Source organism: Chenopodium quinoa, unplaced genomic scaffold (genome assembly GCF_001683475.1).
Source record: "Chenopodium quinoa cultivar QQ74 unplaced genomic scaffold, ASM168347v1, whole genome shotgun sequence".
NCBI classification, from domain to species: domain Eukaryota; kingdom Viridiplantae; phylum Streptophyta; class Magnoliopsida; order Caryophyllales; family Amaranthaceae; genus Chenopodium; species Chenopodium quinoa.
The window spans coordinates 1,129,550-1,143,296 of NW_018742541.1; the positions used below are offsets into that span (position 1 = coordinate 1,129,550).

The 13,747-nt window shown below is 35.6% G+C and overlaps 2 protein-coding genes and 1 pseudogene across 2 annotated transcripts; all 3 read right to left on the reverse strand.

The window, feature by feature from the left end:
• Positions 1-342: 342 nt before the first annotated feature.
• LOC110720132 (L-type lectin-domain containing receptor kinase IX.1-like) lies at positions 343-2,529 on the reverse strand. Its single transcript, XM_021899134.1, has one exon. It carries the CDS (start codon positions 1,701-1,703, stop codon positions 570-572), a length of 1,134 nt encoding a protein of 377 aa, XP_021754826.1. The 5' UTR covers positions 1,704-2,529; the 3' UTR covers positions 343-569.
• Positions 2,530-4,363: 1,834 nt separating this feature from the next.
• On the reverse strand, positions 4,364-6,721 carry LOC110720133 (L-type lectin-domain containing receptor kinase IX.1-like). The gene has a single exon (XM_021899135.1). It carries the CDS (start codon positions 6,590-6,592, stop codon positions 4,544-4,546), a length of 2,049 nt encoding a protein of 682 aa, XP_021754827.1. The 5' UTR covers positions 6,593-6,721; the 3' UTR covers positions 4,364-4,543.
• A 1,729-nt stretch (positions 6,722-8,450) lies between these two features.
• LOC110720211 lies at positions 8,451-11,304 on the reverse strand (annotated as a pseudogene).
• Between the last annotated feature and the right edge of the window lie 2,443 nt (positions 11,305-13,747).

The following is a 13,747-nucleotide window of genomic DNA, read 5'->3' on the forward strand; positions in this document are numbered from 1 at the left end:
TTTCCTGATGAGGGACTAATTTTTGGCAAATTATGGGGACTAGTAGGGTTCAAAAATATTGTTAGAGATAAATCATAAAACAAATTTCTTTGATATTGTAAGGTATATGATTAACACAGCAGTATTACATCTAGAAACAAACGCATAACAGCTTGATACAATATTAGAGTGAAAATTAAATTAAATTAATGCAGCACTAATACTTGAAGTTTCAGGAAATACTTCAATGTAGACATGTAGTACAGACTGGATGTATCTTTAGAGAGTTCCGATAATGAAATAATTTTAATGATTACCTTTTATATATATATATATATATATATAATTGCAGCAGTAGGGTTAAGCTATGTTCAAAGTTGTTAGAATAAGCTGTCAAATGAGGTAATTTTTTTTTTTTTTTTACGGTGTTTAAGGCACCTTCATAGGTGTTTACGGTCTTCATTTCTTCATGAATTTTGATTGCACCAACATGGAATTGCAGAAAAAAAAAATATATCTAACAAAAATTCAATCTTGTTTGAAAAGTAAATGACTAACAAATTACTAACACAAATACATTGAAATAATTATCAGACTGTTGCATAATCTACCATTAAAGGAGTAGCACCAGAAACAACTGGATGCGCTGATGAGGAGGTTGTGGTGCCAGCAATACTGCTGCCTTTTAACACAGGGGAGGAAGCGACATAGAAAGGAGCTGACTGTACATATGTTGGCGGAGTGCAATAGGCGGGAGCCGAGAGGTTGGTAAGCAAGATAGACAAAGAAGACTCCTTGTTAAGAACATTTATAACCTTTCTTACAGTAGGACGTAAAGTGTCTTCAGGATGGCAACACGACAACCCAACAATCATCAAGCATTCCATTTCTTGAAGGTCAAATTCTCCTTCGAGTGTTTTATCAGCTGCATCAAGAAGACGGCCTTCTCCATAGAGCTGCAACACCCATTGTACCAGACTCACCTTACTAGGCTCTTCCTTGTGTTCAATAGCCCGCCTTCCACAAGCAATTTCAAGGGCCACCACCCCAAAACTGTATACGTCAGATTCTTTGCTGGATTTTCCTGTCATAACACACTCCGGGGCTAGGTAGCCTAAAGTACCAGCCAATACAGTTGTTTGTGATCCTAGACTGTGGTCCACGAGCCTAGCAAGCCCAAAATCTCCAAGCTTAGCATTGAAATTAGAATCAAGCATGACATTACTAGACTTGATATCTCTATGCAGCACACATTGCTCCCATTCTTCGTGGAGGTATAGCAAGGCAGATGCCAAGCCATATGCAATTTTGTACCTGTCTGCCCATGGTAAGACCGTCGTCCTCTTGCCTGCAAAAATATGGGAGTCAAGACTTCCATTAGGCATAAATTCATAAACAAGAAGCAATTCCTCTTTCTCATGGCACCAACCAAGAAGTTGAACCAAATTTTTATGCCTTAGACGACTGATAACCTTCACCTCTGATACATACTCCTTTTCCCCTTGTTTATACCCCTTTGATATCTTCTTGACTGCAATAATCCGGCTTATATCAGACAAAAAACCTTTATAAACGCCTCCAAAACCTCCCTGTCCTAACTTCCCTTCCTCGAGAAAGTTGCTAGTGGCACGAATAAGTTCACTGTATGCGAACCTCCTTGGCCCAGTATCCTGGTCAAAATTCATGTTGTCAATACTTCCCCTTGATCTCCTCCGCTCCCACATAAACACAAATGAGCCTAATCCAATTATTAAGACACTATTTCCAGCTACAATGCCACCAATCAGTGTTGCTTTGCTATTACTCTGGCTGCTTGTCACAGTTGTGTGATTTTGCCATGGTACACTGATATCGGTATCTTCTAAGGTTGAGTTGAAGTCCCACCCCTACACCCAAATGATTTGCAACCGGTTAATCAGGTAAACATTGTTGACTTGTGATTAATTGCACACGTGTCGTATCATGATAGGCTTAAAAAAAAAACCACGCACAGACAGCACCCTCAATCGCCGAAACCCTAACCCCGACCCTTAGTTTCACCGGAAAACGGTCGGACAACCCCCGACTTCCACTAAAAACCACCGGCCTTCCTCCACCACCCATCCCAGACCCTGGAAACAACCTTAGCATAGTTGTTTTCGTGGCTAATTGACGGGGAAAGGGGGTGCCGCTTTCGTGGGAAGGGGGTGAAATTGAGGGTGAGGGAAGGGAAAGGGATGGATTTCGAGGGTGAGGGAGGGATGGGCGCCATTTTCTGGCAACGGGGGAGGGGTTTTCGGGGGTGGGGGAAGGAAAGGGGTGAATTTCGAGGGAAGGGGGAGTGCTGGGCGGCGGGGCGGCGGATCTGGGGTTTTTGAGGTGGTGTTCGATGCAAGGGAGGGGTTTTTGGGGGTGGGGGAGGGGTTTTCGGGGGTGGGGTGGCTGGGCGGCGGTTTCCGATGGCGAGGGAGGGGTTTTCGGGGAGGGGGCCGAAATTCCGGCGGGGTGGGGGTGGGGGTGTGTTGTTTTCCGGGAAAGGGTAGAGGGCTGGGTTTGGTAGTTTTTTTTTTAATTTTTGTTTTTATTTTTGTTTTTTTTTTTTTTTTAATATTTTTTGGACCTATCACGTGTTGACGTGTCTAGGTAACCTGCTACATCAGGTTGGCTGACCTGTTGGGTGCAATAGAAATTAATACCCTAAAGTTGGGAGTGATAGATAATAAACGAAAGTTGGGATTAATTTCGGCGGATGGGGCAAAGTTCAGATTAATGGGAGCAATTTTTCCTAAAAATAATACTCCCAATTCGAATTTTTGAATATCTTATCCGAATTCGGATTTTGGATCAAATATCCAATTTGAAAAACCGGATATCAAATCTTGATATTGTTTTCAAAATTTGGAATATTCCATATACTACCTCCGGTCCAAATTATTTGCAATTTTAGAATATTTTATATCTCACAAATAATACTCTAAAATTGCAAGTAATTTAGACCGGAGGTAGTAAGAGATTTGAAATATAAAAGTTGAAATACTCAAATGTATATAAACATTTAAAATGTCCTTATAAAACTCATCATGTGTTATAATACATACTTAATCTTATTACTATAATATTCTCAATATATTTGATGATAATTTTAATTGCCAAAAGACTACTATTTTGTTAAAATATGTTGTACATATGTGCGATAAAATTAGTGAAAGTTAAAAAATAGTCACAATCCATTTTATTACTTAATATTGAATAATACATATCTAAAACATCCGATCCGAAACAAATATCGGATATCCGAAATTTTTGAATCGGATTCGAGTATTAAAACTAAATGCACATTTCAATTCGGATATTCGTTTCATTCCATGAACAGGCCAGAAAGTACTGTTAGTGGAACAGAAAAATAAGTTAGTAGTAGGTCCTTACTCCTTACTAAATAAGGAAATATTGCAATTATTATTAAACGAATTTAAAATTAAGTGTTGCGATTTTTATGAAACAGGGAGAGTATTATTTTAACCCAAAAACATTGAAATATAACCCTCTTTCAAGAAAGGATGGAAGGAGCACTATTGTAGTTAGGGGTGTACAAAAACTGGTCCGGACCTGAAAACCGACCTGAACCGCACCTGTTAGGACCGGACCTGATCCGGGCTTGTAGATTCAGGTCCGGTCCCAGTCCTTGAAATTCAAGGATTTCAGGTTTCAGGACCGGTCCGGGTAAAACCCGGAATTTTAGACCTGAAACCGGTAAAGCTACTTTTTTATTTAATAAGTCTAAATATGTCCACAAATAGGTCCAAACAGGTCTAAACAGGTCCATAAATAGGTCTAGACAACAAGTTAATAAACAAGTCAACAGTTTTATATTATTTTTGAAAAAAAAAAACGAAAAAAAAATCAATAATCAGGTCTATTCATGACCAAACCCGAACCGGATCTGATTTTTCATGTCTGGACCGGAATCGGACCTGTTGATCCGTCTCCGGTCCTTAAAAATCAAGGATTCAGGTCCCTCTCCATGCAGGTCCGGGTCAGGTCCGGTCCGGTTTTGGACCGATGTACAACCCTAATCGTACTTAACCATGTCGCTTGTTGATTGAAAGGTCCTTAACCATGGGTGATGACATACATTTATGTACTTTTTTTTTTTTTTTTTTAGAGGAAATACATTTATGTACATAATGTCTTGGTTATTTTGTCTATTACATGAATGACCTTAAATTGTACTCATGTACAACATGTTTACTTGTCTCAAGCAAATGCAGGTTGCTGCTACTATTTTGTGAATTAATTAAAGCCTTTAATTACTTTATATAATTGCATCAGCAGGGATAAGCAATGTTCGAAGTTGTTAGAACTTAATATAACTATATAAGTTATCAAATGACGCAAAAACAAAGAATTAAAAAAAAAACACCTTGGGTGTACATTCTTCATTTCTTAATGAATATTAATTGCACATTTGCACCAACATGGAACTGCAAAAAGAAATCTGACAGAAATTTGATCTTGTTTGAAAAGTAAAAGATTAACAAATTACTAACTCAAAATACATTGAAATAAATACCACTGTTGAATAATATCAGACTGTTGCATAATCTACCATCAAAGGAGTAGCACCAGAAACAACTAGATGAGCTGATGAGGAGGTTGTGGTGCCAGCAATACTGCTGCCTTTTAACACAGGGGAGGAAGCGACATAGAAAGGAGCTGACTGTACATATGTTGGCGGAGTACTATAGGTGGAAGTTGAGAGGTTGGTAAGCAAGATAGACAAAGAAGACTCCTTGTTAAGAACATTTATAACCTTTCTTACAGTAGGACGTAAAGTGTCTTCAGGATGGCAACACGACAACCCAACAATCATCAAGCATTCCATTTCTTGAAGGTCAAATTCTCCTTCGAGTGTTTTATCAGCTGCATCAAGAAGACGGCCTTCTCCATAGAGCTGCAACACCCATTGTACCAGACTCACCTTACTAGGCTCTTCCTTGTGTTCAATAGCCCGCCTTCCACAAGCAATTTCAAGGGCCACCACCCCAAAACTGTATACGTCAGATTCTTTGCTGGATTTTCCTGTTATAACACACTCCGGGGCTAGGTAGCCTAAAGTACCAGCCAATACAGTTGTTTGTGATCCTAGACTGTGGTCCACGAGCCTAGCAAGCCCAAAATCTCCAAGCTTAGCATTGAAATTAGAATCAAGCATGACATTACTAGACTTGATATCTCTATGCAGCACACATTGCTCCCATTCTTCGTGGAGGTATAGCAAGGCAGATGCCAAGCCATATGCAATTTTGTACCTGTCTGCCCATGGTAAGACCGTCGTCCTCTTGCCTGCAAAAATATGGGAGTCAAGACTTCCATTAGGCATAAATTCATAAACAAGAAGCAATTCCTCTTTCTCATGGCACCAACCAAGAAGTTGAACCAAATTTTTATGCCTCAGACGACTGATAACCTTCACCTCTGATACATACTCCTTTTCCCCTTGTTTAGACCCCTTTGATATCTTCTTGACTGCAATAATCCGGCTTATATCAGACAAAAAACCTTTATACACGCCTCCAAATCCTCCCTGCCCTAACTTCCCTTCCTCGAGAAAGTTGCTAGTGGCACGAATAAGTTCATTGTAAGTGAACCTCCTTGGCCCAGTATCCTGGTCAAAATTCATGTTGTCGTTACTTCGCCTTGATCTCCTCCGCCACCACATAAACACAACTGAGACTAATGCAATTATTAAGACACTGATTCCTGCTACAAGGCCACCAATCATTGCTGCTTTGCTATTACTCTGGCTGCTTGTCACAGCTGTGTGATTTTGCCATGGTACACTGATATCTGTATCTTCTAAGGTTGAGTTGAAGTCCCAAGAAAGGATGCTATGAAGTTCAACACTTGTACCAGTTGAAGCCGTGAACCCAACTCTGACTGTTTCTGGAAGAATGGAGCTTAAGTCAATGATATGCGAAAGGCTAGATTCCCCATTAAACACGGGATGATCATCATAAGTTAGGAAAACACTCAAATTCTTAGTTAAAGAATCATATGTTATCCAAGAATTTGCTGTAGACCTATTTTTCAGTCCCCCATCCACTGTAACATTAACCTCGGAAACTACAGAAGTATCATCAATTCCCAAATGATCACCAATCGGATCATACCAATTCTTGAAGGTGTCAAATTCGACAGCAACAAATCGATATTTACTGGTAACATTGACAGCCACAACCAAACCAAGACACCTACCAAATGAATTCTCTGGAGCATACTCTGTAGAATCATCAAAAGGCGCTATGAAAAAAGTCATACCATCACCAAAATAATTAGTATTGCCTGCTGGTTTGATTTGGAATGAAAAGTGGGTGGTAAAGTCTGTTTTCTTGCTGGTTTTTTTATCCCAAAGACGGACAGGTTGATTATAGGATGCTCGTCCTGCACTTGCTTCAACAGTAGAACCCCTTGTACTCTTCGTCAATTGAATCACCCCATCTTCAAAATGTGTATCATTCTTGCAGGTAATATTCAGAGAACTATCTTGGTCGAAACTAGTGAAGTTAAAGAAAAGTGATTCAACATGGTTTAGGAAAAAAAGCAAGAAAACAAAAAATTGAAACACAAACTTCATACTATAACAGTGAATGATTGACAATGCAGAAAGACTGGGCTACAAAATTCTAAACAGAAGAATTACAAGGCTGCATTGCAAATTATTTGTACCATTAATAAGGTGAACAAAGCTTAAATCTACTATTAAACTCTGGCTTATTAATTTAATCAACCTTATTAATGTAATTTACTTGTAATTTCTGCAGCTGCAACTTATTGACCACGTGTCAATTCGTTTATATTATTACAAATAGTCTTCATTATTGGTCCTATAAAATTATAAATCAGCAAAAAAGGACAATAATGACAGAAGATTATATGGCTGGTGGTATTAACTAATGCAGTATAAAGACTTGAGCACTTGCCAAATTGATGACTTAAAATTTTCCTATGGGCGGCCGAATTGAAAAGATAGAATACTCTCATTGTTTATTTCCTATGGGCACCAATAACTAGTTATACCGATCGCCTCTATTATATATGAAATTACAAAAATACCCTTACTTAAATGTGATAATTAACTAATATTGGCTCTTAGATAAATTGATATTATGTATCATGAAGATCAACTTGTATTTTTCTCTAGATATTGGATCTCGTAAAACTTATGCCTAACCATGTATAAGATGAACTAAAACTGGCCAAGAAGCATATCTGCCAGGTTTTACTTTGGTAGTCAGAAGAACCAGGCATATGACGCTGCATGAGTTGACACAATCAGATTGATCTTAGCAAACGATTAAGCATATGAAAAGCAAGTTATTGCTAAAGCTTTATCCACTTTCTGCTTCACATGCCTCGGTTTCCCTGACGCTCAAATCCAATACATCTACTGCTGCCACCAATACTGCAGTCTGCAGGAATTGTAAAATTCGGAGTAAAACCAGCTTCATATGATCCCAGAATACCCAAAGTACATATTAATGACCTTAAATACTTAGTAAGATCTAATATTTTGCTATATCATTCAAGTTGTAGGATAGTTATTAGTCGCTTTCAGCTTGATATAATTGCACCAGCAAAGTAATGTTTGATGTTGGTAGAAGTTATAAATATACTGTCAAATGAGGGGGAAAAAGGCCTTATTTGGTAAAGAAGTCTTCATTTTCAGCATGAATTTCAATTGAAGCAGAACACAAAATAACAGAAAGAAATCATTAATGGATTTATTTCATGAACATAATACTACCTCCTGTCCAAATTACTCGCAACTTTGGGGTATTATTTGTGAGACATAAAATATGCCAAAGTTGCGAGTAATTGGACCGGAGGTAGTACATAACAACAACCCCATTTAATAGTACGCGTTCAGAAAAAGTGATCTCGAGTCTTATATTCTTACATTGAGCCAATGACAGAGTAAAAGCTTTCCTGATGAGGGACTAATTTTTGGCAAATTATGGGGACTAGTAGGGTTCAAAAAATATTGTTAGAGATAAATCATAAAACAAATTTCTTTGATATTGTAAGGTATATGATAAACACAGCAGTATTACATCTAGAAACAAACACATAACAGTTTGATACAATATTAGAGTGAAAATTAAATTAAATTAATGCAGCACTGATACTTGAAGTTTCAGGAAATACTTCAATGTAGACATGTAGTACAGACTGGATGTATCTTTAGAGAGTTCCGATAAGGAAATAATTTTAATGATTACCTTTTTTTTATATATATAATTGCAACAGCAGGCTTAAGCTATGTTCGAAGTTGTTAGAATAAGCTGTCAAATGAGGTAAAATTTTAAACAAACAAAAAAAGGCACCTTCATGGGTGTTTACGGTCTTCATTTCTTCATGAATTTTAATTGCACCAACATGGAATTGCAGAAAAAAAATATATATCTAACAAAAATTCAATCTTGTTTGAAAAGTAAAAGATTAACAAATTACTAACACAAATACATTGAAATAATTATCAGACTGTTGCATAATCTACCATTAAATGAGTAGCACCAGAAACAACTGGATGAGCTGATGAGGAGGTTGTGGTGCCAGCAATACTGCTGCCTTTTAACACAGGGGAGGAAGCGACATAGAAAGGAGCTGACTGTACATATGTTGGCAGAGTACTATAGGTGGAAGTTGAGAGGTTGGTAAGCAAGATAGACAAAGAAGACTCCTTGTTAAGAACATTTATAACCTTTCTTACAGTAGGACGTAAAGTGTCTTCAGGATGGCAACACGACAACCCAACAATCATCAAGCATTCCATTTCTTGAATGTCAAATTCTCCTCCGAGTGTTTTATCAGCTGCATCAAGAAGATGGCCTTCTCCATAGAGCTGCAACACCCACTCTACCAGACTCACCTTACTAGGCTCTCCCTTGTGTTCAATAGCCCGCCTTCCACATGCAATTTCAAGTGCCACCACCCCCAAACTGTAGACATCAGATTCTCTGCTGTATTTTCCAGTCACAACACACTCTGGGGCTAGGTAGCCTAGAGTGCCAGCCAATACAGTTGTTTGTGATCCTCGATTATGGTCAACGAGCCTAGCAAGCCCAAAATCTCCAAGCTTAGCATTGAAATCAGAATCAAGCATGACATTGCTAGACTTGACATCTCTATGCAGAACACATTGCTCCCATTCTTCGTGGAGGTATAGCAAGGCAGATGCCAAGCCATATGCAATTTTGTACCTGTCTGCCCATGGTAAGACCGTCGTCCTCTTGCCTGCAAAAATATGGGAGTCAAGACTTCCATTAGGCATAAATTCATAAACAAGAAGCAATTCCTCTTTCTCATGGCACCAACCAAGAAGTTGAACCAAATTTTTATGCCTCAGACGACTGATAACCTTCACCTCTGATACATACTCCTTTTCCCCTTGTTTAGACCCCTTTGATATCTTCTTGACTGCAATAATCCGGCTTATATCAGACAAAAAACCTTTATACACGCCTCCAAATCCTCCCTGCCCTAACTTCCCTTCCTCGAGAAAGTTGCTAGTGGCACGAATAAGTTCATTGTAAGTGAACCTCCTTGGCCCAGTATCCTGGTCAAAATTCATGTTGTCGTTACTTCGCCTTGATCTCCTCCGCCACCACATAAACACAACTGAGACTAATGCAATTATTAAGACACTGATTCCTGCTACAAGGCCACCAATCATTGCTGCTTTGCTATTACTCTGGCTGCTTGTCACAGCTGTGTGATTTTGCCATGGTACACTGATATCTGTATCTTCTAAGGTTGAGTTGAAGTCCCAAGAAAGGATGCTATGAAGTTCAACACTTGTACCAGTTGAAGCCGTGAACCCAACTCTGACTGTTTCTGGAAGAATGGAGCTTAAGTCAATGATATGCGAAAGGCTAGATTCCCCATTAAACACGGGATGATCATCATAAGTTAGGAAAACACTCAAATTCTTAGTTAAAGAATCATATGTTATCCAAGAATTTGCTGTAGACCTATTTTTCAGTCCCCCATCCACTGTAACATTAACCTCGGAAACTACAGAAGTATCATCAATTCCCAAATAAGTTCATTGTAAGTGAACCTCCTTGGCCCAATATCCTGGTCAAAATCATCATCTATATTAATACTTTTGTCATCGTTACTTTCCCTGGATCTCCTCCGCCTCCACACAAATGCTACTGATCCTAATCCAATCATTAAAACACTTCCACCAACTACAAGGCCACCAATCAGTGCGGCTTTGCTATTACTTTGCCGACCTGTTTCAATTGGTGATTGATTGCTTTTGTGGTGTTTCTGAGGTGATGGGCTTGGTGCACTTACATCAGTATCTTCTAAGGTTGACTTGAAGTCCCAAGAAAGGATGCTATGAAATTCGGAATACGTACCAGTTGCAGCAGAGAACCCAACTCTGACTGTTTCCGGAAGAATTGATCTTAAGTCCATGAGATTCGAAAGGCTATATTCCCCATTAAACGCATGACGAACATCATAAGTCAGAAAGACACTCAGATTCTTCGTTACAGAATCATAAGTAATCCAAGCATGTGCTGCAGTCCTGTTTTTCAGGCTACTAACCACATCAGCAGCAACTACAGACTTTACAGAGTCCATGAGATTCGAAAGGCTATATTCCCCATTAAACGCATGACGAACATCATAAGTCAGAAAGACACTCAGATTCTTCGTTACAGAATCATAAGTAATCCAAGCATGTGCTGCAGTCTTGTTTTTCAGGCTACTAACCACATCAGCAGCAACTACAGACTTTACAGAAGTATCATCAATTCCCAAATGATTTTTACTCGGATACCATGAATTCTGAAAAGCATCGAATTCAACAGCAACAAATCGGTATTTGCTGATAACATTACAAGATTTGGCATCACCACCGACCAAACCAAGACATCCACCACTTGAATGTTCTGGAGCATATTTAGTAGTCTCATCAAAAGGCGCTATGAAAAAGGCAATCCCATCACCAACAAAAGAGTTAGGATTATTGCCAACTGGTGTAATCTCAAATGCAAAGTGTGTGGTAAAATTTGTCATCTTGTTGGAATTTTTATCCCAAAGATGGACAGGTTGAGAGTAGGACGCTCGTCCTACACTACCACCGCCACTCTTTGTGAGCTGAATCGCCCCATTCGCAGTGAACGTATCATTCATATAGCTAATACTTTGTCAACTATATTGGTCGAAACTAGTGAAGTTAAAGAAAAGTGATTCAACATGGTTAACAAATAAAAGCAAGGAAACAAAATTATGTAACACACACTTTATAAGGTTTCTTCTTGATACTTGCATAATTGCATTTTATTTGTACCATGAATAAGGTTAACAAAGCTTGATTTTAATGTAATTTAATGATAATTTTCCAGCTGCAATGTACTCGTCAATGGTCATATAAATAAATAAAAGAACAATGACAGAAAAACATGGCTGGTCGTAATAATTTAATAATTTGAGAATCAACGTATAAAGACTTGAGCTCGTATTTGACAATTAAGTTCATGACCTTTGATAGTTTCAATGGAAAAATTCAAATCCTATATATGGTCTAAGAAAATTAAAATCATAGAAAGTTCCTTGATAAATGCTCAAATAACCAACCATTAAACCCAAAAATTTTCTATATGTAATTAATATTTTCTAGAAAATATATGCCCCGTGCTTAAACACTTATAATCCTACGGAGTAGTAAGTTAACTAGCATAGTGCCCGTGCGATGCACGATTTATAAATCAATTTATTAATTTTTTGAAAAAAAAGCATTATTAATCCGGTAGGAAAAGAAAAAAAAAACTAACATAATTCAAAGAGTTCATTTTCACTAACAAATTAATTATGTCATTTGGATTTATTTTATTTTATTTCCTTTTTTTTTATATATAATGTTATTTGTTTATTTGAAAAATAAATGAATAATAATCCACATAACTATAAGAGATATAGACTAAATGAGTAAATCTTTCCTACCTTCCGTAGATAAAAACTAAAATTTTCTTACCATACTATTCACTTTCAGCAGCTATACAATCAAATATTTGCTTTACTCTTCGTATTTACTAAAATTTTAGACTCAATAATGACTTACCTTATATTTGACCCACCACTATATACATTTTACCTAAGCAAAACATTGTGTCAAAAACAATTACGGAGTACATAATATCAATACAACCAATCAACAATTGATAGATCGAATACAACACAAATATATAGATACAGATATTGGTTAATTTTTATACGAATGAAAGATATTTATTAAGATTTTTAAGAATAAAAGAGAAATTTCATCAAGTACCCAATCATGTTTGTAGTATTTTTTTTTATGGATATGTATTCTTATACTGTAATTATTAAACTTTGAATATTAGCATTAAATTACTAAAAAATATGAAAATTTAATGGTTGTAGAAATGAGAATATTCTTCATATAAATTTCATTACTAATCTATGTTAATTAAAAATAATATTTTAAAACTGTACGAAATCTTTAATTATTATATATGCATAAATTTTGGCATAATTATTGTTAGGAAAATGTTTTTTTTAACTCTTTTTAAGGAAAAAGTTATATAAGATATATAATTTTTAATCTAAGTTAATTTAATTTCAATAATTTGTATATTAACAATTCATAGACTCTATATTAATCTAATTTTACATTAGATATATATATATATATATATATATATATATATATATATATATATATATATATATATATAATCAAAGTTAATTTAATTTATTCACCATGATTTTTTAAGAGGGGTAAGGTCAAATATATAGTGAATGTCATATTGAAGAACAATATATTAATCTTTACATAATATAGATATATAATATGACCTTAAAATGAAAATTATAAATACAATTATGACTATGACGATTATTTATATAGATTATAATACAAATTTCATTACAAATCTATGTTAATTAAAAATAATATTTTAAAATTGTACAAAATTTTTAATTATCTATGCATAAATTTTTGGCATATTTATTGTTAGGAAAATGTTTTTTGACTCTTTTTTAGGAAAAGGTTACATTAGATATATATTTTTAAATTTAAAAATTTAATTTCAATAATTTGTATATTAACAATTCATAGATTATTCTATATTAATCTAAAATTACATTAGTAATATATATTTTTAATCAAAGTTAATTTAATATAGTCACCATGATTTTTTAAGAGGGGTAAGGTCAAATATCATAGTAAATGTCATGTTGAAGAACAATATATTAATCTTTATATAATATAGATATATAATATGACCTTAAAATGATAATTATAATGACATATATGTTATGACTATGACTACTATTTATATAGATGAAAATACAAAAAAAAAAAAAAAAAAAAAAATTGTATCTTATTTTATTATTTGAATACTATGATTTGATTTAAATATTTTTAATTAAAATATTTTATTTTTACCGTATTTTTTGAATATTTTATTTTTAACGTATCATGTCGTCGTTATATTTGTAGACTTTACTATAATTGATTCTCTAACCATTATACTCATATTATGTAATCCGAAATACTTGTATAATTCTTTTCTTCGCTCATTATGTTGCAATAATATTGCCAAACTTTATTATAATAAACGTTCTAACCATTTTCACGACCATCTATTATAATAACTGATTACATCATGAGCAAAGAAATATCACTCTGTGCTATTAATAAAGGCAATTTCCCAAAATATAATCCTAAAACTATTTTAGAAATAATATT